Genomic DNA, 27,892 nt, shown 5'->3' with positions numbered 1-27,892 from the left:
TTAACATAAATGAAATCATCGGCGTTTTTTGTTAACGACGTTATTGAGGTCGTCTGTTTGAGCGTGTTCGTGAACGATCGTGTTTTTAGGACGAATTTTGTAACTTAAATATCATTGTTTTGCCGATATCTCGAATTAGGATTATTTTGAGTTTTTGTGACAGCACTTTTTGGAATCCTCTCGTCAAAACGCTTCTTCCCAGCTGTACATGACTTTCTAAAAACGATGGACATTCCTTAACTAACCTCAGAAAATCTCAGCAGCAACCAGGAGGAGTTAGCTTTTGATATTCGGCAGTTATGTTACCCTAGTGACCTTCTGTGATCTGAATGAAAAAACATTTTTGAAAATAATAAAATGTGAGGGTGAAAACCCACAAAAATTCTTTTTTTTCAATTATAAAATCAACAAAACAGTTTTTGAAAAAGCTGTATCACTCAGATCAGACCTTTCTATGTGGGGAAGCTGTGTTGATAATTTCAAGTCAATCGGACCATCCAATCCCGAGATATTTCCACCACAAGATCAAAAACCCCCGGTTTTGTTATTTTGCGTAAACTACAATCCGGGCCATAATATATTTGCACTTTTGGCAATTTACCATTTTTCGAAAATTGAAGTTTGAGCGAGAATGTCAATTTCAGGCCCTCAACTTGATTTCATCGACTATTTCGATCTGGGAGAGATTTATTGGTTTCTAGGCTATATTTCAAGCCCTACTGGACCATTTTTGAACTTTTTGATCCTGAGATCCTAAGTCTCATCTTAAAACTCAGAGTTAAAACTCTACCCTTCCAACCTACTTTAGAGCACTTACAAATCGATTGTGGTTTCAAAACACCCCAGTGAATTTCCCTTTTGTGCCAAGTATTTTGTGACTGATTGTAGCTTTAATAAAACTATTTATTGCTGCTGTTTGATTCTAAGATAAACATCCTAAAGTACCGGCCCTGACTATAAGATAAAAAGCCGACCTTACGGTACCGACTATATTATAGACTAGATCCTAACATCTCCCTTTATACAATGAATAATACCATCAATAGTTTAAACGTTCACATCTTCTTTCAAACCGTTTTGGCTTACGAACCTCGCGTCCAGTTCTAGTTGTGTATCTCATCTCATCACTGTCCTTTACGCTTTCCTGTTTATTACTCATCTCCATATTGTAAGGTACTGTTCCGTCTGACACACCGTCAGAGTCTGTTAAATCATAGGGAATAGTGTCTGATTCAGAACCTTCTGAAAACTCATTTTCCTTGGGATTTGGGTTTGAGGGGCCCTGGTGGGGAGCTAGGGGCAAGGGGACCCTTTCTCTAGGTAGGTGACTAGGTGTTGGCCTGACGACTATATACCTTTCTCAGTTGATTTATTTTCTCAATACTTTGCCGTTAACGTTTATCGTGTATGATCTTGGGGCCACTTAATCTAGGACCGTTCCTTTTGCTGACCATTGTTTTATTTTAGCGTCTTGTATTGCGACTTTACTACCTGTAACAAAAAGTTCTGGTTTTGTGATTTGTAATTTCATATCATATGGTAACTTTTCTCGGATAGTCTTTCTTTGTTAAGATTTCTCTGAGGCATCTCAGGTCTGGGCTTATGAATTTTGGGTAAGTCGTCTGTCAATTGTCGACCCATAAGAAGTTTTTCTGGTTACTAATGATAAGTAGCCCCATTAGATTGTCTTGGTTGGATCTAACACACTTTTTCGTTCTTTTGACACTTTTTACCATGGATTCTTTTAACCAAGTCAGATGTTGACGTTGACGTAAACCTCGGCGAAAATGAATAGTAATCCGCAACTTCTCCAAAATAGAATATATCGCTACCCACTTGTTGTCATGCTCTATCCGGAATGCCTTGATGCAATGATGGACTCTTCGGCTTTGATGGCAGTAATCTTGCACAAGTTCTACATTGTTTCACGATTGCTCGTCGTTTGCACTTTTCTATCCCGCTGTGTAGCGTGTATTCTAGTCAGAATTTCCAGTTGCAGTTTTTCTCTTAACATCAACAAATTGTACAATATTGTCAAATTAGTTCTATGCTCCCAGTATGGTGAACACTGGTTGCGATTTGTTGGCCAGCCATTGTGAATGTGATATTGAACTTCTTCTAATAGTTTGTCTGCTTTAGTTTCTTTGGAAATTGAGTAAGCATTTCGTTGGAAGCTGATAAGGTAGTCATTACGTTATTCACTTAAATGTTAATTTCTTGTTCGTTAATAATATCACTTTCTGATGGTTGTGAGCATGGTGCTCGCGAGAACGCGTCTGCATCTATAAAGATCTTTGTCTAGTACGTATGATTCTGTAAAATTAAATTTCATCATTCTCATTCTTTGAATCCTGGGTGATAGTTCAGAAATAAGTTTAGTGTTCAAAATAGGAATGAGGGGCTTATGATCGCTTTCTAAATTGAAATGTTGTAGTCCTTGTAAATATAAGTTTATTCTCGTCATTCACCACGTAGCAGCTAATATCTGTAACTCTATGGGACAGTAGTTTTTCTCACTTCATAGGAATCTTGAAGCACAATCAACAGGCTTCCAATCGTCTTGATGTTTCTGGTATAGTATTACACTTATTCCGTTGAGTAGACTCCCATATGTCCTTATTTTAGTATCTTTAGTCGGGTCATATAGAGCCAGGGTTTTCGGGGACACTTTTTGAACCTCGTTAAAAGTTTCTTGTGATCTTCAGTCCATAGAAAGTCATTCTTAACACTAAGCAATCCTCGAAGTGGTTAAGCTGATTTAGACAATTTTGGACAAAAACAAGATAGTTGTTGTGCCATTCCTAGAAAGCGTCTAAACTCTGAAACATTTGGTGGTTGGGGAAAACGTTTATTGATTCTACACGTTCTTTTATTGGCTTTACTCCTTCTGATAATATATCAGATTCCAAAAACTCTACTCTGTCCTTGCTAAATTCACATTTGCCAGCATTTAAAGTAACTCTGTTGTCCTTCATTCGTCCTAAAATTTTTCTCAATCTACTATCATGATCATGATTTCTTCTACTATTGGATGACACCAGTCTGTTGGTTGTTCTACTTTTTCGATAACTCTCATCTGCAACATGCGATCAATCTCCATTCGCAGTGGTTCCAGTAACAGAATTGTAAGTAACTTTTCTCGGTGCAGATATTGGAATGATGTGGCTGATTCGTCGACATCAATGTGCAATAGCCCTCCTTCCACTTGCCCTAGATCCCCAAAATCTCTTTAAAACATTTTACAAAGTCATTCTCGCTGTTTATAATTTTACTATTGTTCTGCTTTTGGTCTTCCACCAAGTTGATTCCTGATATGATTGTAACAAGCTCCATAGCATTCCTGGTTGCCCCAGTAGTGGAGTGGATAATTGGTAACAGACATATATCACTTCAAACATTGACTTTTCCCCCATTCAGGCTCGTAACGAAACACCCGTGCCATTTAAATCTATGCTTATCTGGTCCAACTAACTTTCGATCACGATTACTCAAAATTTTCAGCTGGATTCCGAATAAAGGAAGATGTTTTTTTTCCAATAACTGAAACGTCTGCACCAGTGTCGATTTTCATTTTGATTTTAATCAAAGTAACTCCAGTTACTTTGATTTTAGAATTTGTCTAAATTTTGATAAAATCTTAAATACCCTGCATTATTTATTGTATCTTTTGGGAAATCTGGCCAACTTAGTGCATAGGGGTACAGTAAAGGTTAAATATTGATTTTTAGAAAAAAAATGGGTATGATTTTCGGAATCAGGACCAAAAAAATGTCCAAAATCAATATGAAACACAAGTGGCCGAAAAGGGGGGGGGGAGAGCAAAAAGGCACACAGAATATCTACATGGTATTTTCAGTTCTTGAAATAAACAGTGAAAACGGCACAGACAAAATATGTACAGGAACTAGAATAAAATAAAAATGAGTACACAGCTAAGCTTAAAAGGACAAATCACAAACATAAAATAATACAGCATAAAAATACAAACTAATAAAAAAATCATGAGTAAATACTGAAATATAAACTGACATTGCCAAAAAAGGGCATCACTAAAAACATATACGTTGATCATAAAAAAGAAAAAGGAAGCTTCCCAAAAGATGCTGAGGAGGTTGGTGGAGTAAAAATACAGCAGTCAGCACTAAGCAAATGAAGAACTGAAAAAGGTGCGTACGGTAGGCCTTGCGGGTATTGACAGCATAGGTGGCTTCACGATAGAACTGCATATCTGCCAGCAGTGAAGACGCAAAGTCTAAAAGGCAGAGTGAAGGCATGAGCCAGACCCATACAAACCAAGAAGAAACAAGAAACAGTTCTCAGACATGTGCCAGACAATGTCATCAGATAAAGCAAACCGATCAAAGTGGTCACAAAGATACTGGAGAAAAGCCGCAAGATGTTTGTGTTCATGCAATCGAGAGACATGATCAGCAACAACATTGAGGACCCCCGGGATATGGAAAACTTTGAGGCGAAAGTTATATGTGGCAGAACACCAGAACAGACGCCTGAGGTAAGTCATCATGAGCGAGTTGAAAGATGATCCTTTGTTTAGCATACCCACTGCAGCCGTGTTGTCACAGTAAATATGGACTACCTTATTACACAAGTAAGGAGCCCATCGTTCTAAGGCAAACACAATGCAAAGAGCCTCCTTGTAATTGATGTGCAAACCTGCTAAAGCATGGGCATCAATTAACAAGTTGGAATAAAACCAGTCGTTCTCAAACACTGATCCAATACCTGTCTTGCCGGCATCTGTGTGGATGTTAGTCACAGGCCGCATGCCATGGAATGAGCACTGACCGTTAAAAACGTCAAGAAAATCCAGCCACCAAGAGATGTCCTTAAAAAAGTCCTCACTGAGCAGACACTTGGATGACTGCTTTTGCAAGGAACCCATAAGGTCCAATATCCGACGCAAGAAGGTCCTGCCGCCATAGATGACTTTGCAGACCCAACTGAGACGGTCAGCCAGCTGTTGTAACTGTCTTTTAGATGCACGAGCTCGGAACTGAAAAGACATCAGGACGTCTCTCAGGTCACCTAGCTTTTTGGCAGGAAGTGCGAGAGTTCAATATTGTAGTATCAATCTCAACACCAAGAAACACAAGTTTTTGGCAAGGTGAAACAAGCTTAGAAGGACTGATAGTGAAACCTAGGGATATCAGGAGTGAGTGAAGGGTATCAAAAGCAGCTTGGCATTCCTGCCGAGTCCGACCAATGACCAGGAAATCATCAAGGTATACAATGATCAAAGGAGAGCCTCTTCTCTGCATCATGCGCCCAACACTCTGGGTCAAACGATGAAATATACCAGATGCGCTGCGTGCTCCAAAAGGGAGACGTGTGTCTTTTAGATACGTGTAGTGCTCATCCCCACTAAATTTCCACTTCAAACCAAGAGCAGCATGGTTAGCAGGGTGGACAGGGACAGATCTGTACGCGTGTCTCAAATCTATCTTGGCGATTAAGAAATTTTTCCCTATCAACCGACAGGCGTCATCTAGGGTCTGAAAAGAATGTTTCTCAATATCAATATACGAATTGTCACCCAAACCGTGGGGCATCGAACAGTCGTGGATCAAACGGAGATCCTCTGAATCAGGCTTTCGAACTGCTCCAAGTGCACTGACAATAACAGGTTTTTCATTCGCTAAAATATAATTTTCAGCGGAGAGTTCCTCCAAAATAGTAGCTTCAACTTTTTCTTTGGAACTCGGGCCAACTGCAGAATTATAGTTGTCCATCTCCGCAGGGCTGATTGTCGCATCTGCTGGGAGCAATTGAAACCCATTGACCACCCCGTCAAATAGAAATTGACGCTCTGGATCATTCAGGAGTTCTTTGTCCCAAACTGCAGAGTCAAGCAGAGATGGAGCAGGTTTATTGGAGAGGAGTCATTGAGAGCCACCCTCGCCCACAGGATGAAGGAAACCTTGGTGAGATTTTCCACAAACCTGTTAACCAACCTTTCGGTTACAAGCATGAGCATTGCAAAAGAAGCCTATCTATATTTTGTTTTTGTTGAATTCTGATTGGTCAAATTTATAAGCCATAAGCTTTCTATTGTTTGTTGTTGGACCTACCCCGGTGGGGTGGAGGTCCTATAAATTAACCCGTGTTCGTTAGTTCGTTCGTTCGTTCGTTCGTTCGTTCGTTCGTTAGTTACCAACTTTTCTCGAGATTGGCTCATTCAATTTTTCTGATTTTTTGCACAAAGGTGCATTACTATAAACCCTCGAATGTGACGGAGCCCGATTTTCGAAAAAAAATTTTTTCCGGCCGGTAGAACCGGAAATGTCCCGAAAAAAGCGGTTTTTTGAGATTTTCTCGAGATTTTATCATTAGTTTTTTGCGATTTTTTGCACATAGATGCACATTAGTACTGCCGAAAAGGTGTCGAAAACCGTTTGCCGAAAAAAATTTTTTCCGGTCTGTAGAACCGGAAATGTGCCGGAAATCGTCGTTTTTTCACATTTCCGTCACATTTTTTCAACCTATTTAATTGTTTCTTTACAGAAAAAATGTTCTTTATGATGATGCCCAAAACTTAGCATCGTTTGATTTCCAAAAAAATCATCCTTTGAATCCGGAACTCCTTAAAAATCGCCGGAACAGCCGAAAACCGGCGTAAAACGGTTTTCCTTCATTTTTTCAACTTATACTCGACAGATTTTCATGATTTTTTGCACAATGATGTAAAATGGCAATGCCCAAAATGTGACAGAGCCCAATTTTCGAAAAAGAAATTTTTCCGGCCGCTAGAACCGGAAATGTCCCGAAAAAAGCGGTTTTTTGAGATTTTCTCGAGATTTTCTCATTAGTTTTTTGCGATTTTTTGCACATAGATGCACATTAGTACTGCCGAAAAGGTGTCGAAAACCGTTTGTCGAAAAAAAATTTTTTCCGGTCTGTAGAACCGGAAATGTGCCGGAAATCGTCGTTTTTTTTTCACATTTCCGTCCGTCACATTTTTTCAATTTATTTAATTGTTTCTTTACAGAAAAATGTTCTTTATGATGATGCCCAAAACTTAGCATTGTTTGATTTCCAAAAAAATCAGCCTTTGAATCCGGAACTCCTTAAAAATCGCCGGAACAGGCGAAAACCGGCGTAAAACGGTTTTCCTTCATTTTTTCAACTTATACTCGACAGATTTTCATGATTTTTCGCACAATGATGTAAAATGGCAATGCCCAAAATGTGACGGAGCCGAGTCTGATTCCTTTAAAACGGAATTTTCCGGGCGGAAATACCGGAAATATGCCGGAAATCACAGTTTTTGAAATCAAATCTTTTTCAATAGTGTTGATAGTTTCTCTCAATAGATATGCTTTCATTTTCTTTATTTTTTCTTTATTTTGACCAGTTATGTCTTATGTGTTTCATTGTTTCAATGTTCACTGATTAGTTTGATAACCAGGTAGGTCCATAAAAGTGTCGCTTGTTATTGTAAAGATTTACGGCAATGAGGCATGTGCACCATCAAAATTGGTATGAGAATTCTTAAACCAACTTGCCGAGATAAGCTGGGAATTGGAACAGTCTCGAGCGGGACGGCATAGTCATCTTAGTCGATTGAGTTTGATTGATCAGTTTGAGATCAATCAGTTCCAGGCCTCCCATTTGTCATAAAAATCATAAAATGTCCTAAAAATTTAGAAAAGGGAAATTGTCAAAAATTGTCCTAAATTCTAGTATTTTGTCCTAAAAATCAAAATTTCTTCATTTTCATGCTTCTATTCTTAACTCACTATCAATGAGATTTGTGTATATATTATCCTTCGGGCCCAACGATGGAAGGCCCTCCTACGTATTTTAGAAATCTGCTCAACTGACTAAAAATGGAAGCTTTCTACAAGGCTTCTAGATGTCCTAGTTTGACTATTTTTGGAGAGATTTTTAAGAATCTTTTTCTTTCTAGTTTTTCAGCATGTTCCCCAAATTATTGTATTTTTCATTGAATTTTTCTCTGGATCCATTGAAATGTTGCTTGAAAAGTTCGAATGATTTGGCGTACGATTGACATCATCTTATCTTTTGTCGCTTTGATTTTTTCTATTAGGCTGAAATATTTCAAATTATACTTTTCAATTGTTTGATTGATCACTTCAATCCGATCGATCACTTCGTATGACTTTAATTGATTTGATTGACAATTGAATTCAATTGTGTTTGATTGACATCCCCTTGGTAAAAGTATCAAATATATCAACAAAAAATATATGCAAATTCAATTAATTCGATTAATATTCGACATTTAATCAATAAATACTTTGATTACCTTTTTTGTCAAATAAAGAAAAAAAACGAGGTATTACTTAATTTTTTTTTCCTTCAAGAGCAATCGACTACCAATTTTATTCAACCAACATTTTTATTAACAAAAGATGGTTGGAAAGATATTGGCCAAAATAAAACACCCCACACTTCTTGACACAGACTTTAATATCATGTCTATTTTTGTCTCTTTTTCAGCTAAGAAATATGGAAGATGATCAACTGAGATCATATATACGAAATGTTGTGCAAGAAATGGTTGGCACCCCCACACCACCCCAGCCGTCTCAATTGCCACGTCAGAACCTATGTAGGCGTCAAAGCGGTCAAAATCCAATGTCCGAGTTGGTTGCTAGGACAAGGGCATTGATAAGAAATGCTGCTAGCAGTGCAAATAATCTGAACACAAATGCATCACCGTGTCATCCAAATCGTGTAGCTGGAAGAGAAAAGAGGAAGGCTCCGAAGGAGAGCTCTCATGAGCTTATTATGCTGCTCCCGAAAGATGGTGAGGAAAACTATCCATATGCAGAAGGGCTAGTATGTGTTCGAACATTAATGACACTGAATATTCAATAACATCAATAATCTGTGAATGACAAAGTGCTCTATACCAAGGTAGAGCTGCATTAATTTAAAATGTATATTTCTTCAAAAATCAAAACAACATTACAGCTTGTTTCACGTCTTATAGACGATCATCAGATGTGTGATGAAGAAAAAAAATTTTTTTCATCACACATCTGATGATCGTCTATAAGGCGTGAAACAAGCTGTAATGTTGTTTTGACACTGAATAATGAAATGTTGGAACCTGAAATAAGGTCCAAAATTGTCACATCCTGTAGCCAACTAGACATAAAAGAGGATGACTTTGAGTTTGTCAAAAGACACATGAACAGAATCTTTGCTCCAACGGTGGAGTCTGGATTTTCTTACAATTATATGCAGGTTAAAGAATTGACAGGACAAGGAAAACTTTACACGCGGTTGCAAGAAGCCATAAATGACAATATTAATAGTGATGATGACAACGATCATCTTCCATCAGTTCTGAGAAACTTTCAACAGGTAAGCAAATTAAAAATTTTACAAAAGTTTATGCTTTGTTAAGTTATAGAGATTTGCAAAAATTTAAGGGTTTAGGTGCAAATTAAAAATCACCAACATTTATATCCATATAACATTCTACATTGTTTTTTTTTGGTTTTAAAGCATGACTGTCCCTGGGTGAAGAAAAGCAAGTTAGATTTTCAGTTTTTGTCTACATCGCTCCTATAATGGGTGTGTCAAGAAAAGTGAGTTTAATGAGCTTTTATGAAAGACATAAGTCAAATTTTTGGTTTTTAATGAGCTTTTATGAAAGACATAAGTCAAATTTTTGGTTAGTTTCTTCTGAATTGTTTTTAAAGGATTAAACATGCCTTAAACAAGAAATGTTTCAATTAATCAGACATAATTTCTAAAGGAGTCAAGACAAGGCCCTTGCGGGCATGGCTGTGTATCACGTGCTATTACTCTCGCACAAGTCAACACAATCCTAAAATGATCTGCGATTGCTAAAATAGCACTCCTAAAATATTCAAGAATGTAAAAAATCCCCTTTGTGAGTGCTAATAGCACGCCATAATCAGCATTCACAACTTAAGAACATTTTGACTGAAATGAAAGAGTAAAGTAAAATACTAGTGATATAATCTCTACAATGGGCTTAAGTTATTTCTCGTTTTATTTTAATAATTTAATTTCTATTCTATTTACAGAGTAGACCTGACAACCTCTCAATTGGTGTTAATTGCAGATCAGATCAGATCAAGCAGGTTCATCCCGTCAAAATGTAAACTTTTTTAATTCTGAATAGCTTTTCTTTTTTTGACCATACTCCAAGTAGCAGTTTTGTTGGTTCATTCCTGAACAAATTAAGGCATGTGTGCCAGGGGGTGTGTCATTCATGGTCAGGCCTGTGCATGATTTATACATTGTCTTTGAAAAGTCAGTTTGCAATAATACTTTGAGGTCTTGTTCAGAATTACAAAAGGGAAAGGAACAAAGGACAAAGTGTGAAAATTAGATATTTTTTACATACTATAGGTTAACAATCATGTGGAAAACCTGCAACAGCTGGCAAAAATCTTCCCACACCTCTCTTCGGAAACAATAAAGGAAGCTATCACCAGAACATTTGGGTCTGGAAGAGGCTGCCGAAGCTTTAGCCCAGCTTCCAGTGTCAGAAAACTCATTTTCGGAACAATTGACAAGGCAATTGGATGTGCAAACAAAAGGTTAAGGGAAAAACTTAATCGATCTCAAGACAGAAAATTGGGATACCTAGGGTCATTCCACGAGTAATAAGTCCCCTTATCTCTGAGCTACGGACTTCATTTTTTCTTTATTGTACTCGTGAAAGATAGATCTAAAGAACTTTGCCACGTTTTTCTTTCTTTTTGCCTTAAACTAAAGTTATGACCGTTTAAAGTAAAAAATCGCCATTATTTTCATGTCTTTTGTCGTTTTTTGACGTTTTATCGAATAATTTGAAAACTAAGCGTTTAGAAAATTTCGTCGTTTTTTCGTCTTTTTTTCTGGATCATGATCATATAAATGGCTTTATCAAATTACCAACATAAGGGGACTTATCACTCTCTGAAGATGACGTCATTTTTCCTTTGTCACCTTTTATTTCTTTGTCAAATTGACAAGATTTAATGTTGTCAGTATCATTCGATATAGAATTTAATAAGCTACTAATTTAATAACATACCTTAAGGAATTTTCTAATCGGAATCACATAGTGGTAAGGGATTTATAGTTCCGGAATTACATAGCGGTAAGGGATTTGTAGTTCCGGAATTCCATAGGAGCAGATGATTTGCAGTTCCGGAATTCCATAGGGGTAGGGGATTTTTAGATCTGGAATTCCATAGGGATAGGGGATTTTTAGGCTCGGGATTCCATAGGGGTAGGGGATTTTTAGACCCGGAATTCCATAGGGGTAAGGGAATTTTCGGTCCAGAATTCCATGGGGGTGCACCTAAAAAAAAAGAAACTCCTCAACAGGGGGTACGAACTTTATCTGGAAAAGCCCAATTATGCTATCTAGTATCTTTATATCTTTGTTTTGTAGATAAAAAATTATCTTGGTTTATTATGTTTTGATCATGATAAAGTTGAATATTTACATTACATTTTACATCTTTTTAGTTGTTTCAAAATGCTATGAGCTTAGTACGTAAACTCCTAAAACAAAATGTTGTGTTTGGATACAAATCTGTAAATGTTATTGGTGAAATGACGTCACAAAATCACTATATTTAGCAATATTGCAATACATATTTTGGAAAATATGCTGTATCATACGTGCTGTATCATGCGCGCTGTATCATGCATTCTGTATCATGCATGTCTCTTGCGTGAAACAGCCTGTAATGTTTTTGATTATTTAACGAAATTCTGTATCATGCATGAAAGGATTTTAATAGTCCAAATTTATGACATGATGAGAATTAGTAGAAATCCAAATAAAAATGCTGATATGCAAAAATTATATAGTAGTTTAAGTAAAATTTAAGTGTCACACAGTCAGAGAAACATTCTTGTCTGTAATGCACTAAATTTCAATGGGAATCATCATTCAGATCATGAAGGAGGAACAAGCTCTTAGCTTCGACAGATATTCCTCTCTCACAAGAAGACCTAAAGATGAACAATAATGAAAAACAAGTTGTGTCCTATGTTGGTTACGTCATTACTTGCTTGCGCAAGAAATACTACCGCCTGCTGAGTTCCCCTAAAAAGGAAACCCCCTACGAATGTGAATTGTATTTGAATTGTACAATTCAAATGTATTTCAAAGGAGGTTCAGTTACAATTCAAATAATAATTCATATACATTTCGCAGTTAATTCAAAAGCAGTTCATGATGACTGTATGAAATTATATGATTTTAGAGCCGAAGAAGGCGTTATAATAATAATATAATAATCTGTAACAATAGACAATTTTTAAATAAAGCTACCTGTATGTGTAAATAAAACGTAAAATGTACCAAAATGAAGTCGTTAACCCAAAAACTGTCTCTAGAATAGAAGCAGGATAGTTACGGTGCCAAAAATGAAAGAAATGTTTGCACCCTTAAATACCTGATGTAAAAGGAAAATCCTTCAGCTTTTCTTCAAATTAATTCAAATCAAAGTTTTCGTCGTTGAAATAGCGTTTGAAAAGTTTCCGAACCAGATTTAAGCATACGAGATACATTACATCGTGGACCATATCTTTGTACACGTCGAAGCCGTAGAGAAAATTCAAGCTAGTTAAAACACTGAGTCCAGTTAAGCCATTTTCTTTGGCACGACGAAGTTCGGCTGCTGGGTTTGGAAGTTCTTCTATTTCTTTCATCGTCTCGTAATCAGCATCGAAATTTCTTTTTGGCCAAGGGTTTGTAAAATGATGCCTGTTATCGGTGTAGTATTTAGTGCTACTACCATCAACCGAAACCCTTAAAACAAGTAAAACAAGAAATTATATCATAAAGAAAGAAATCTTTTGTCAGTCAGTAGTTGATGACCATGTTTACATAAAGTGTCTTTTAACATCAGTCTCCTCGACAGTGCAAATTTCTCTCAGGGCATAGGAGCCTTATCGTCGTCCTTTTTCTTCTTTTGGGTCTTTATTTTTCAATTTTTCAAAAGCTCGGAAAAATCTTCCACGATACAAGTTAATTCAAGCAACAGTTAAAAAGTGGGGTCGCAAATAAAGAATTAATGCACATTTAAAGAAAATTTAAAGAAAGTTTCTAAATATGTTAATTGTTTACACTGTATAAAAAGAGTAGACTGTTTGGTAAGAGTGGAGTCAGAATCCTAATTTTAGGCTATTTTTTATTGGCACACTTGGTCTTTCCAGCTATCAAACAATCCACTCGACCATAAAAATTCACATTATCAATATTTTGAAAATTACCTTTACATTCATCTACCCGACAACCATAAGTTCCTTTGTTGGAGAATTTTCCAATTGGGCATTGTGCGGGATAGTCACCAGTCCAACAAACGAGTATGCAACTAATAGTGAATCTACCAGCTTTGATTTCGCCTACGTCTATCGGGTAATCAACTTCAATACCTTTTAATAGATAGAAACATTTTTTTAACAATGAAAGGAAACCCAGTACAAGAAAACATAGATGAAAATAATGATGACTAATTTAAAGGAAACTGATTTTGTGGATTTAGCAATAATCCACCAAATTTATAAATTTCGCAAAAAAAATTCAGCGTACTGTTGAATTTAAATATTCCCCAATACGTGACAAAATAAAATTTCAAATTTAATATAGCATCATACTTTCAAGAAGATTTTTGACAAAATGCGTTTTCATTAACAATCGAGCCACAAAATCAGCAAATAGCTGACGAAACACAAAAAGGGGACCCAAAAATTTTGGAATATGGTTGGATGAAAAAGAGCACAATTTCAAATTTTAATGAGGAAAACACTCAATAGGACACAACGGTTCATCAGCAAGGGCAAAAGTCATTGAAAAGAATAATACATATGTATTCGGAAGAGCTCAACGTAGAAATATGGTTCTGAGAGAAATATTTACCTTCAACAAACAGCTCCTCAAGTTCAGACACAAGCGGCTCTAAAAAAGGATCCAATGCTGTTGTTGTTCGGTTTGGTTCCGCTCTGGAACAAAAGTAGATGTATATACATGTTCATTACGGCAACGATCGAATTTCTCCATAGTTGCAATGTTGAGCTCAATAGAACCTAAAAAGATAAAAAATTGAAAATACTGATAATTCATGAATCCCAACCTTCTGACAAACTTCCAAAAAGACGCCAAAAATTGAAAGCTTTTCTGGATGCAAAAGTTTCACAGATGGTTTCAGGCACTGGCGCCTTGACAATTACGCCATTGGGCTCTTCCAGAAAATATCTGATTTCATCTCAAGCAGACAGAGCATGGATAAAAGAAGCTGCAGAATCATTTGCTGGACGCGAAGTTCATAAAAGGTAATAATGGCACTATTTTTCTTTTAAAAACCTATTTTAGGGTATATCAATTGCAAATATTTTAGAAGTTCTCAATTGTTCTACCAAGCAATCACTGTTCTATCCAAAGTATGATTACTAAGAAGGTTCTTGTTATAGTTCACTTTGAAAGGTTTAATTAAACTTCTAAAACTCATTAATGAGGGGAGCCAAGTTCAAAGTAAGGTTTGGATATAGGTATAATGATAATTTTTAATGTCATTTATTCAGAAAGCGGAAAGATCTTGACAAGCCAAGAATGGACAAGGACGAACACGCTGTCTTATCTTTAATGGCAACGATGGAAAACAAAGTGGATCCTTTCACATTTGGTAACGAACTCATTCATATCGCCAACGGGGGGGGTTGCATCATCTTCCTTGGCCTCTCACATGAAGGAAATGAAGAAAACTGGTGAAACGAGAGCTAAAGATTTTATCAATAACAATATCTTAGCAGCGACTCCAGACATCCATAGTAAGATCGAAAACTCCGGGGTCAAATTCTTCACACGTGATGGATCTTCCGAAGCAAAATCAAAAAACGGAGAAATCATAGCATTGAAGGACACCAAGAATCTATTCGCTAAGCTTTTGCTCTTAGCTCAATCTCGAAACGTGGACATGAAAGATGTTCTTCAACACTCCCTCCGACCTTTCCCTATGCCCCTTGCTACAATTGATGGTAACATCATGAAAACCGTCAAAAGTAAGCTGTTAGAATCCCTAGAAAACCAGTCGGAGAACAAGCTTTGGTGACAAGTGTTCCAGCAGGCTAAACATTGATCTTAGATGCCATGGCTATCGTTCAATCCATAAGATCTACTCCGAAAACCTTTGGAGAGCTTTCAAGAAGCATCTTCAAAACATTGATGTCGTTATCAACAACATTTACTGCTAACCGTATTGACTTCGTTGGTGACCGGTATCCCAAAGAGAGCATCAAAGGGTTGGAACGTGCAAGCTTTACAAAATCATCAATTCAACCCAACCAGTTCCAAGGCAATGGAAAAGTTCCTTTCACGTGGCGAGAACAAGGAGGAGCTCCTGTCTTTTCTTCGGAAACATTGGTCAACCTTCTATCCAACTGCATTCAAATCAAAAACAGTTCTAATTACAGATGGTTCAAAATGCTTTTCTATGGTACCTGGAATAGAAAAGCTCGACGTCCAACAGGTCAATAAACTGTCATCAGACCACGAAGAAGCAGATAGCAGAGTGCTCCTTCATTATCACCACGCCAAATCGTCAGCATCAAACATTGTGATCAGAAGTCCTGATACTGATATTTTAATCATAGCCATCCACGCTTCTTTCCAGTCAGTGTCGACTAATTTGTTCTTTGCTACTGGCACATCTAACAGTCAACGGATTATTGGTTTGAGCAAAGTGAGAGATCACTGAGGAGAACTGATTTGCAAAAGTTTGATTGGCTTTCATGCATTTACTGGTAAGAAACATTGTTTTTCTGCAGCTGTCTGTTTTCTTAAGGAAGAGTAAAAGCAAAGTAAAATTCCAAATTCATTCATTTTCACCTAGGATTTAAAGTTCCAAAAAAAATAGACAAAAAGGTAGAGCTTGAGTATGAAACTCATGCTCGACCTTCATGATCAATTTTTTTTATGAACTATTACTAGAGTAATGAACTTATTCATTCTTAAATGCTTTTATCTTTTTTTTCAGGATGCGATTCGGTTAGTTCTTTTCACGGCAAATGTAAGAAGAAAGCACTTTCATGTGCCATCAAAAAAGGAAGCGATCATCTTACCAAAGTGTTTTCCAAGCTTGGCGAAACACTCGCAGTATCGGACGACCTTTTTGCATCCATTCAAAAATTAGTTTGCTCCTTATACGGAAAAGAGTCAATGGCATCGGTGAATGATTTGCGTTACGTTTTGTTCAAAAGTGGGAAGTTCGAGGAGGAGCTTTTACCGCCAACCAGCGATGTTCTTTTCCTACATTCATTGCGAGCAAATTTTCAAGCATTCATTTGGAAGCACGCTGACATCGCTTTCCTTTATCTACCAAGTTTTACTGAACATGGTTGGTTAAGAAATGACGGGAACATTGTTATCAATTGGATGGACAAACCAATTGCACCAATTTTGCACCTGTGTTTTGAATTTCATCAAGTGTAAGTGCACTACAGGCTGCAAGAATAATCGTTGTTCGTGTGTAAAAGCACTCTTAAAGTGTACAGATTTGTGTGGTTGCATAGATTGTCAAAATAAGAAAGATGGTGATGCATCCGATCAGGAATCAGATGTTAGCGACAGAGAGATCACCTTTGCTGACTCTGACTCTGAAGAGAGTGACACTGAGGAAGAACTTTGATTTGAAGAACATTTTGATTTTTCAACTATATAATCTTTATACCCAGCTTTTCGTTTAATTTGCCCCCCTTTCAAATGATGTAGATAATATGTGTTATTTCCATATCTTGGGGAACTTTTAGGCTTTGTTTTGTTATATACTATGTTCCTTTTTTTATAAAACCTTAGTTTTCCTAGATATTCAGCCGAACCTATCTCTTAATTTGTTTTTTACGGTTGTAGTTTTTTATGACGTCATCATTGATTTTATGACATACGATATTTGACTTTTTAGTATAGTATCCAGACAGCATTACTTTATGAACATTAATGAACCTTGTGTATAGCCACTGAGTATCATCTCTGCAAAATCTCATACTACGCATATTATACATCAAAAGATTGATCTTTTATTCTGTACTCCCCTTTTAATGAATAGTCGAACGTGCGCAACGCACTGGGCTCAACTTCAGTGGCTTCATTTGGATTTCCTAGAATTCGTAAGGGACACAAGAGGCTGCAGCTGCTGCTTCAAAATTGCTTAATAAATTAAAATTTAAAGGCACTGAGGCTATTTCTAGCAATAGCTTTCTTGAGTTCACACGAAAGTGGATAGAAATCCATAACAGAGGTGGTTTGGTCATTATCAACGACGACTCTTTCATATTTATATCTAAAAAAAGTTTGAAAATCTCGCATGGATCAAAACACTACCCTCAACATAATCTCAGCAAAAGCTGAAACATCGTCACACCCCAATTGCTCGGCCGACAATACCAACAAATATGATACAAAACAGACAAAAAAATCAAACAAACAACTATACATAGAAAAAGAAAATTGCAAGATGAAGACAAAGCCTAGAGCCAGGTGTAGTACCAAGAGTAAGCACTCTCTGGCGCCCGCGAGCCACCCGTCATCTTTACCAAAGAAGAAATAGTGTTGATCAGACACTATTTCGTACATAAAAAAAAACAGAGAAAAGGGATTAAAATAAAACAAATTGTAAACAAAAAAGTTAAAAATTTCTGACCATACAGTGAAGTACAGCAGAAAAAAAGAGAAAAAGTTGAACGAGAGCCCGGTTCGGAACCCCGTTTCTGTCTGTGCTACTTTCGTTTTCGCACGCAATGTTTTTGTTCTTCCAAAAGATGACTTTTATTTTGTTCTTGCTCCACAAATTTGTTTAACGATATTCGCGCCGTTTTATAAATCCGGGGGTAATACTTATTGAAAAATCAAATCTTCTCAATATTCTCCGCAATAATTTAACACCCGTCACTTGAAAAATGACTTTGATTGGTTCTTAAGAAAACTAAAAAAACATGATAGGGGGTCATTTTGGATTTTATTCCAACGCGTTTTGCTGGCCAAATGAACCAAGATGCTGAACATTACAACACCCGTCACAACTGTTGTGATTTTTTTGATGAAATACAGTTTCATTTTCAACTGGTTTATGCTGGAGCTGGTGCTGCTGGACTGAAAAATTAACTTTGGCTTGATTAAAAAGTATTTGAAATGGTGGTTTTGGAGAAATGAATTACTGGCATACCATAAATTAACTGTTTCTTCGAGCTGTGTCTAAAGTATGTTATCATTTTTATATCCTAGGTAGGTAGCTCATGACAGTGCAGGCCAGATTTGGAAAGTCCTCTCCCCCAAATGAGCCAAGATAATCAAAATGTCCTGGTTGATGATCACGATCAGGGGCCTGTTGATAGGGGTAGAACTGCTGCTGAAAATGTGGGTAGGAGAAGGGAAATGGAAACTCCTCAGGCTCAACAGAGAAGAGCAAGGCACGCTCAAAGAATGAGAGCGAGGCGTGCTAATGAAAATGAGCAGCAGACTCAACAGCGCAGACAACGTGATTTAGAGCGGGCTAGAAACAGGCGTGCTAACGAAAATGAGCAGCAGACTCAACAGTGCAGACAACGTGATTTAGAGTGGGCTAGGAACAGGCTTGCTAACGAAAATGAGCAACAGACTCAGGAGCGCAGACAACTTGATTTAGAGCGGGCTAGGAACAGGCTTGCTAACGAAAATGAGCAGCAGACTCAGGAGCGGGTTAGGAATGCGCGTGCTAACGAAAATGAGCAGCAGACTCAGCAGCGCAGACAACTCAAATTAGGGATAGCCGTGCAAACGAAAATGAAGTGCAAGGTCATAGGCGAAGGAATATTGATGCTCAAAATGAAAGGAATAGGCGCGCAAATGAAAATATTGAGAGAGGACGTCAAAGGAGGCAAGCAAATGTAGAGCGAATTAGAAATATTCATGACGAAAACGAGGTACAGATTGCACGTAGGCGTAGAGGCGATAATGCCCGACACCGCAGACCAAGGCGCTTGAATTTAGCTCACATTGGTAACCCCCTTCCTGATGAACACTATTTAGGAGCTTTTAACCATGTTTGTGAGTTTTGTGGGGCTTTGAAATTTGAAAAAGAAGATGAATTCAAGTGTTGCTCTAAAGGAAAAGTTTCTCTGCTTCAATTAGAACCTTTTCCACCCCAACTTCAACATCTTATCACTGATGATTCCAATGAGGCCAAGGAGTTTCGAAAAAAAATTCGTATATACAATAACTCTTTTGCTTTTGGGTCTTTTTCTGCCAACTTAAGACCTCCTCCAGGTATTGGTCCTCCAACATTTAGAATTTGTGGACAAATTTGTCATCGCTACGGTACTCTTTTTCCTAACGAAGAACAACCACAATATGCTCAATTGTATATCATTGAAGCTGCACAAGCTTTAGATTTGAGAATGCAGAATCCATCTGCAGTTGATTGTAATAGGGCCACTATGGCTTTAATCCAGGATGTTCTTGGAAAAGTAAATCCTTGGGCTTTTAAGCACATGAAACAGGTTGAACAAGAGGAACAAAATCGTGCTATAGCTGAAAACTGTCCAGTTTCTAGGATAACCATGGTTATGAGAGAGGGGCACGATCAAAGGCATGGCAATGCGCCTTTGCATGAAGAGGTGGCTGCCATCTTCACAGGAGAAGATGATGCTCCGCCAGCTGGTAGGAATATTGTTGTCTATCCACGAAACCATCATTTGCAGAGTATACCATCAACATCTAGCGTAGTTCATCCATATATCTATCCATTACTTTTTCCAAGAGGTGATCTGGGCTGGGATATGAATATGCCTCACGTAGCTGAGAGGGCAACAAGGACCAGGAATCATGTGACACAACTTGATCATTATGTTTATCGGTTAGCTGTCCGAAGGGGGTTCTCTGCACTCCATTTGTCAGGTAGGCTATTTCAGCAATTTTTGGTGGATGCTTACACAAAAGTTGAAGGTTCAAGGTTGGATTTTTTCTTCGTCACAATCAGCAACAATTAAGAGCCGAATGTTATCAAGGTTTAGTTGACCATCTTGAAAATGCTGCAGAACAAAGAAACTTGAATGCGGGTCATGTTATTGTTTTGCCTTCAACCTTTTCAGGGTCTCCCAGAGCCATGCACCAGCTTTACTTGGATGCAATGGCTGTAGTTTCTAAGCATGGAAAGCCAGATGCCTTCTTGACTTTCACGTGTAATCCTAGATGGCGCGAGGTAACTGAGAACTTACTTCCCAATCAGAAAGCATGCGACAGGCCTGATTTACTTACTCGTGTGTTTCGCATTAAGTTATTTGCCATGAAAAAGGAAATAATGGAGGATGGTATTCTTGGAATGGTTACTGCCCGTGTTGATGTGATTGAGTTCCAAAAGCGTGGTCTTCCCCATGCACATATTTTGATTCATTTTGCAGCTTTTTGATTTGTGCACAGCTCCCTGATCCAGAAACTGAACCTGAGCTTTACGAGATCATCAAGTCCAACATGATTCATGGACCACGTGGTGCTTTGAATGACTGTAGCCCGTGTATGGTCAAAAGGTTTCCAAAATCTTTTAACGATGAAACGGTTATGAATGTGGATGGCTATTCTTCTTATCATAGACCTGACAATGGCCGTACTGTTAGGGTAAGGAATCTTGATCTTGATAATAGATGGGTTGTACCATATTGTCCTTATTTGTGCAAAAAATATAATGCTCACATTAACTTGGAAGTCTGTGTTTCCATTAAAGCTGTCAAATATCTTTACAAATACATCTACAAAGGCCATGACACAGCCCCTATTGAGATTGCAGAGAGAATAGATCATGATGAGATTAGAACTTTTCTTGATGCACGGTATGTTTCTTCTCCAGAAGCATGTTGGCGTTTATTCGCTTTTCCTATGCACACTCAGAGTCGTACTGTTATCAGGTTGGCGGAACATTTACCTAACTTTCAGCGTGTTTATTTTAGGGAAGGTGAAGAAGAAAATGCAGCTGATAGAGCTGGCAATAATGAAACCATGTTGACCGCTTGGTTTTTGCTGAACCAAAATGATCCTACTGCCAGGCAAATTCTATATCCTGACATTCCCTATGACTACGTCTTTATCAAATCTAGAAATGGTAACAAGTGGAAAGTAAGAGAGCGAGGCCATGGAACAGTAATCAGTCGGATGTATCCCAGTAAGCATTTGGACGTCGGATGAACGTCGCATGACGGTCAATTTTTAACGTCGCTTTACGGTCAGAGTTTCGTCGAAAGTGAAACGTCACATGACGGTCCATCATGACCGTCGCATAACCGTCACGATTTACTATAAAATGACCAAATTCTGACCAAGTATTTTAGGCGTAAATTTAATACCTTAGCATAAAAGGACTAGACGATATTTCCAACAAGATTGTTTTTCTTTCAACAGTTTTATTTCTTTGAATAAGTTTGAATGTAAAAAGTTTATTAAGTTAACTTTTAATTACAAATATTATAATCAAATTTCTAATTTTTACCATAATATAGTATGAAAATATTAAATGTTTTCTACTGTCAGACCTACAAACAACAAAGAGTGGCCGAATTCTTTTTCCTCTTAGAGGTCTTAGAGAGACGATGTTACAATGAAAGGGTAATTAGTCCTCTCTGAGTCCCTTTGTCTTTATCCTGTCTTTCTCTTCCGTAGGTTGGTGGAGGTGAAGAGCTCATTTTGCAATTTTTCAACCGCTTATTTATTTTTTCCAAAAAACTGATATTTCATGCCAAAGTTTACTTTGTTATTCATTATGCAGACTTATAGATTGAGATTGAGAAGAAGCCTACGACCCTTTAAGGTGTTGTTGTTTAGCCAACAGGGTCAATAACTCTATTCTTAGTTATTGAGCGACCTTCTAGTATTCGAAAAGAAAATCTAAATGCACAAAAAGGCCCAAAAAGCGCTTGGAAAAATCCCCGTTACTTTAATTAGACACAGAAGAGGGACTTTCAAGGGAATGAGATTTTTTATCGAATAATATCAAAGAATAGCGCGTCGAATACGAGAGCTTATGATTATCGAATACTAGAGATAATACGTTGAATTAGAGATCACCCACTTTAGAAGTAAATATTAGTCTGTTATAATCCCTAATTTGTTCCTAAAGTATATTTCATATCAGCTGTCAGTAAATTTTGAAATGCTCATAACTTTTGATATACTTTGAGCTAGATAGCGATTTTATGCGCATTGAAAAGATAATCGTGAGTGGGATATTATCAACAAAATAAATTTCGAAAAATTTGTGAAAATGAAGATGAAAAATGGAAAAGAAAAAATATCAACTGCTGGTAGAATTATGATATAATCACCATTTTTACAAAGGTGATTTTTGAATCTTAGAACATCATTACTGTGAAAAAAGCTTTTGAAAAATATTTATTTAGTCAAAAGATATTGCTATCTAGCTCAAAGTATATCAAAAGTTATTAGCATTTCAAAATTTACTGACAGCTAATGTGAAATAGACTTTAATAACGATCAAGATCATCATCGTCACTGCTTGAACTGATGACACGCTGCCTTTTCCTCTTCCCAGATTCAACGTCACTTTCAGATCCGCTTCCCGACAGACTTGGGGAAGTCTCTTCGTTCACCGGTCCACGTTCACGTTCACGTTCGTCAATCGCGGGTTCATTGTCGTCGATATTCTCCTCTTCTCCTGGCTTCGCATGCTTGAAGACGTTTCCAATGCAAGTTCGCAGATCTTGCTGTGTTGGGCCTTTCGCAACGCCTTTGGAATTGACCTTCCTGAATAACTTTTGCCCTGCATCTGTAACAAAAAAATAAGTCATTAGTAGTCACTATCCTCATTCCCTTAAGAACCTTACAAATTATCTATAGAAACGACGTTACGTTAGATGACGTTGCCCGTTCGCTGGGTGTGTACTATATTGATGAAGCATGGAACTTACCAATCAGACATTTGAACGTCTTTGTGTTGCCAAACGGCTTCTTTTTTCGAATATTTCGTTTAACAGAAGCAGCCAAGTTAAATTTTGACTGGGTTGTTCGATCCATTAAACTAAAAAAGATAGTGTTATTATTTAGTTTATACAATGAATCAGAGATTTTATTCAAAATGTCTGGTCGAAAAATCATGAACAGAACTAAATAAGATCTTCACTATTTGTACTGCAGTCTCCATATCTACAAACATAAGACTTTAATTGTGATCATCACACTGAAACAATTTCGATTCATTTATTCTGCCAAAGTTTAATGATGATTTCGACCAAAGGACGAATAGCTTATTAAACTTTGGTTCAAATTTTGAACGGTCTCTCTGTTAAAAACTTTTCAAAACTATTTTGCAAAATTACCTATCGATGCAACTACGCATTAATGCCATCTTGTCTTTGCCTCCAATTCTGACAAACTCTTTGGTCTAGCAGAAAAAGTGTGGTTCGATTATAATTTAACAAACTGTGCACATATTAAATCTTTTATTGCCAAAAACTGGGCTATTCTTTCAGACTGAAAACCATGGTCTGCGTCTTCAACTTTGTCTCTCAAAGATTTAGGCCTTTTATCAATGAAAATTTAATCCTAAAGTATTTGAATCCGATCATACACACACGCAAGTGTACAAAAAATAGATAAAGGAGTGTATCAGGAAATACTCACTAATTGATTTGCTTGACCATCGTCTAGATCTTTTTCCCATTCTTCAAAGTCATTTACGTTGGTGAAAGGATGACGGGGTAATAACTTTGCCTTCTCTGACACCGCTCGAGATGGACCAGCAGCAGTACCACTCTCCAACAGGACAAGCCTACTTCTGATTTCCTCTTGACACTTTGAAATCTCAAGCATCCGCTCAAGCATGAGCTTTTGATATCCTGAAAATAAAATTATCAAAGAGGATTAAATCACAACAGGAATATTTTAGATACTTTCAGGCTGACCCTTATCCTACTGAGCGTACAAATTTTTTTGAATGGTCCCTACTCGAAAAATAAAAGTTAAAAGAACAAGTTTAAGACCAAACTATAAGGCATGTAAAGTTACTCACTTGCTTCACTCATTGGGAACTGCATGTCAATGATTTCAGCTGACAAGGGATGTGGATGGTCCTTGTCATGGGAAGCTAAAACAGAATAACATTTAAAGTGTGACCTTGTTTTTGTTAGAGTGTAGAAACAAACAAGTTATTTGACTCAACAGCAGGGAAGGGATGGTGTAGGGGTCAGTACTAAAATGCCTTTTTGTGTTACCTACCAACGAAATGAGAACGAGAGAGTCAAGAGAAGAATCAGTTTCATTCCGAAGAACCCTTTTAGTACTCATGTCTGAGATTTTAATAGTACCCCCTGTTCCATTTATCTGCTTCGTCAAAATTGTTCTAATTAATGTGTTTTTACTTTAAAAACCCCAAAATTTTATACTTTTGACAATTTTACTGATATAGCCAAGGCTGATTTTAAGGACGAGAATTTTCAAGACATTGTTTTATGCTGCACCAAGAATGGAATGCACTGTAAGGGTACGTTTTAAACGATTATAAGCTGCACTGTAAGGGTCCAATTTTGAAAGCTGTTGTATAGAAATCCCCCAGGGTTCTAAGTTGCAAAAAAATATTTTGAATAAAAAAGACAGAAACTTACACAAAGATTGCTGCCCAACTAAGGAATTTGCCTCTTTTGTTGGTCGCTGCAGTCGTTCAATAGCTAAATTGATAATCAGAGAATATCTGCTTATTATGAGAGAAAAAGGTTTGAATGAAATTCATATTCAACAAACATCATGGTGCGAATCTCCAGAATAATATAGTTTCATTTAATATTATTGAATTAGCCGAAGCCACCAAAAACCCTGTTTTTACGTCATTTGCGTAACTTTTGAACGAACAATAATGTAAATTCAAACTACAAATTACAAAATTTCTAATGAGCAAATTTACCCCCCCCCCCACAGTGTGCAGGGGTTCAAGGCTCCACCTAAAATTTCAGGTCCCACCACTCGAGAAACTCCCACCTGAATGCTGACTTTCCAAGTCCCACACACTATGCACTATGCCCCTACTCCCTGACAAAAAAATTTTCCACCATGAATTTTCACATGGATTAGTACTCTCAGGGAGGGAGAGATGTGGTAAGAAAACAGGGGTAATAGTGAGAGTACCACAAATATTACCACAACGGTTGGGTGAACCTCCAGGAAGAGTTGAGTTAATCCTCGGGCTGAATGTTTCGCGAAGAAAAGGTGATCCATCAACAATCCTGCTTTGATGAGTGCTACCTGGTGGTGTTCTGCCTGGTGGTGTTCCAGCTGTTACTGTTGCACTTTGGTTGGGTGAACTTCCAGGAAGAGTTGAGTTAATCCTCGGGCTAAATGTTTCGCGAAGAAATGGTGATCTATTAGAAATCCTGCTTTGACGAGTGCTGCCTGGTGGTGTTCCTGCTGTTACTGTTGCACTTGAAGAGCCTGATGCTGTTATTCTGAGAATCAAGAAAAAGGAAAAACAATTAGACAGTCTAAAATTGCAAACTTCAGTGCCTGATTGTAGAGGGGTCTAATAAACAAGAGGAGTTGTCACTCTAAAAATTATACATAGAATTGGAGAGGCCATAAAAGAATAAAGTGATTTTGGGACAACTTTGCTAAGAAGGGGAGAGTAGGTTTTCAAAAATCAATCACTTTAGAGAAAGTGTTATTGAAAACCTCCTCCAAGGTTTATTCGCCTATAAATGGAGCAAAATTAATTATGTCGGATGTGATTGTTCTGTTGGAGCAAAATGTGAAAACTATAAAAACAAAACACAACTAAAATATTTCACTTACTTAAAAGCTTGATGAAATGTTGGCATATCAGAGGTTGAGACATCTGGAATACTGGCTTCTAAAATTAATCATAATCTCAAAACATTTGAAATTGTAACCCTGGGGTTGAACTTAGTTTGCCGTCACCAACGATACTTCGACAAAAAAGTTGATGGGTATGTGCCTGTTTTTTCTACTAAACAGTAGATTTACAATAAAAGGTCAACAAAAGGGTCAGGATTTTACGTCGAGTAGAAAAAAATGGCACACTGTTGTGAAAAAGTCTCTCCAAGGTTAATAAAGCATTTTCATCAAAAGTTTTACTTACTCTTAGATTTACGTGCCTTTCCTGAAACAAACTTGGGTGATCTCGTTGTTTCTGTTTCACTTTCGTTAGCAGATGTCAAATCAGCAATAGCATCACATGTTTCTTTGTCTCCTTTAGAGAAAAGAGAAGAAAAAGATATCTAAAAGGAGCTATTTTTTATTGCAAAAGGGAGACCATCAAGTTTCTTCTCATAACTATTTCTGAAACCCTATTACTATGACATTCTGTGACATTAAGAAGCAGCCATAAATAGCTTAGAAAAGAATTACCTTTTTCCAGTTTGAATTTAACAAAAGGGAACCGTGACCAAGTTGGTTGTGGGTCTGCAAAATTGTTAAATGAATTGGTCACTTGCATCCCATTTGGGTACCAAACTTCATTGTCAATTACCCATTTAGCTGGAATGGTCATTTCAAACTCCCGAAACTGATCACGACCAATAGATTCTAACCACACAGCTCTACACCAAGACATATCTTTTATTAAATAACTGAAATACAGCCATAAAAACAACATTAAAAAGAATAAAATTTCTCAAAACTACCAGAAGTACCTTGGGATGGCCCAAAAAGTTTTTTCAGAGGGAATTTATTTTAGCGGATCAACAACAAAATTAATTTTGCCGCTTTAAGTCTTTAGGGTCTAAATAGTGAAAAACTGAAAAAATATGAAAAAACTTAAATCTTGGCGGGAACTAAATTTGGTGGTGCGGATTTTGCTAAAATCCACCAAATTTTCTTCCAATACGACAGTTCTTTTTTGAAATGAGCCAACTCAAAATTAAATATTTATTCAAACTTGAAAAAGTACAAGAGATGAAGGGTAGATTTCCTTTAAAATTAGTTGAAACAAAATTCTGAATAAAGTATGCATTCATTTGATGAATTTTACAGTTCTAAATTATGAAGCATGGGAATGAGAAGCATTCCATTCTTAGTAGGAATGGCAACAAACTTTTTCTTAATGTCTGTTGCATAGATTGTTGACTCTTTAAAGGTAGTGTTTTCCAGCAAGACACAAATTCCAATATCTTTAGAGTCAACAGGCTCATCAAAGTATGATCTTGTTTTCTTGAAAGAATACAGACGTGCTGATATTTCTTTGCCTTTTACATCAAGAACTTCACATTTTTATTGTTACTGGTAAGAAACAATGCATCACGGTTACCTTTTAACACAGACCTCACTTTTGTGTGTATAACTTTACTTACAAAGTCAACACCAGTTTTTTCCATCTCTTGGATTCTTTTGGCAATCTGTGGCAGAGGTTGATAGCTTTTCCTAACCATCTTTTTGATTCGATGCAGAAAATTCTCAAATGGGAAAGCTGAAAGATCTGCCAAGCCACAGTTAAAATTCTCAACATCTTCGTGTAAGTGTATTGTGGAATGGACATTGTACGAGACAAAACTTCCTCCATATAAATCTGATGATTTTTCAACAAACCATTTCAAAAGCTGTTTGGTAAAATTAAACAGGTTCAGATAGTTTTCCTCCTCAGGTTTAAAATACATCAACACTGAGACAGAGACACTTAAAGCCAAAAAGTGTCGATAAACATCAGCGTTCACCACTCCTTTCAAAACAAACATTCCAGTGTAAAGAAGAAACTGCTTAAATTCAGTAGCCTTCCAACGCTTCAACCACTTCAAAGATCTTGGCTGTCGAGCAAATTCAGAGGGAAGGGTGTTGCGAAGAACAGATAAGCTATTTGACAATGACTCTATTTGTCTTTGAGACAGTTTACATAATCTTGGTCCACTTTTTAAACGGTACAACATCCTTTTGGTGACACCAAGAAAGATC

The 27,892-nt window shown here is 37.2% G+C and overlaps 2 protein-coding genes across 2 annotated transcripts; one reads left to right on the top strand and one right to left on the bottom strand.

Moving 5' to 3' along the window:
- Window positions 1-5,042: 5,042 nt before the first annotated feature.
- LOC136812468 (uncharacterized) lies at window positions 5,043-5,750 on the bottom strand. Its single transcript, XM_067068968.1, has one exon. The coding sequence runs from the start codon at window positions 5,748-5,750 to the stop codon at window positions 5,043-5,045; it is 708 nt and encodes a 235-aa protein (XP_066925069.1).
- A 12,644-nt stretch (window positions 5,751-18,394) lies between these two features.
- On the top strand, window positions 18,395-21,175 carry LOC136812467 (uncharacterized). Its single transcript, XM_067068967.1, has 4 exons — window positions 18,395-18,885; window positions 19,254-19,894; window positions 20,089-20,198; window positions 20,417-21,175. Exons 1-4 carry the CDS (start codon window positions 18,395-18,397, stop codon window positions 21,173-21,175), a joined length of 2,001 nt encoding a protein of 666 aa, XP_066925068.1.
- The last annotated feature ends 6,717 nt before the right edge of the window (window positions 21,176-27,892 follow it).

The sequence above is a fragment of the Clytia hemisphaerica genome, unplaced genomic scaffold (assembly GCF_902728285.1).
Source record: "Clytia hemisphaerica strain Z4C2 unplaced genomic scaffold, Clytia hemisphaerica genome assembly, whole genome shotgun sequence".
Taxonomy (NCBI): Eukaryota; Metazoa; Cnidaria; class Hydrozoa; order Leptothecata; family Clytiidae; genus Clytia; species Clytia hemisphaerica.
Note: the sequence above shows the minus strand (reverse complement) of the source record. Positions and strands in the feature narration are given on the sequence as shown.

Excerpts from the sequence above, each read along its gene's own strand:
- LOC136812468 (XM_067068968.1), bottom strand. The coding sequence starts at position 5,750 with ATGGACAACTATAATTCTGCAGTTGGCCCGAGTTCCAAAGAAAAAGTT.
- LOC136812467 (XM_067068967.1), top strand. The coding sequence starts at position 18,395 with ATGGAAACTCCTCAGGCTCAACAGAGAAGAGCAAGGCACGCTCAAAGA. Across the intron at positions 18,886-19,253 it reads GTCAAAGGAGGCAAGCAAAT|ACCTCCTCCAGGTATTGGTC; the intron begins GTAGAGCGAATT and ends TGCCAACTTAAG. Across the intron at positions 19,895-20,088 it reads CTCTGCACTCCATTTGTCAG|GGTCTCCCAGAGCCATGCAC; the intron begins GTAGGCTATTTC and ends CAACCTTTTCAG.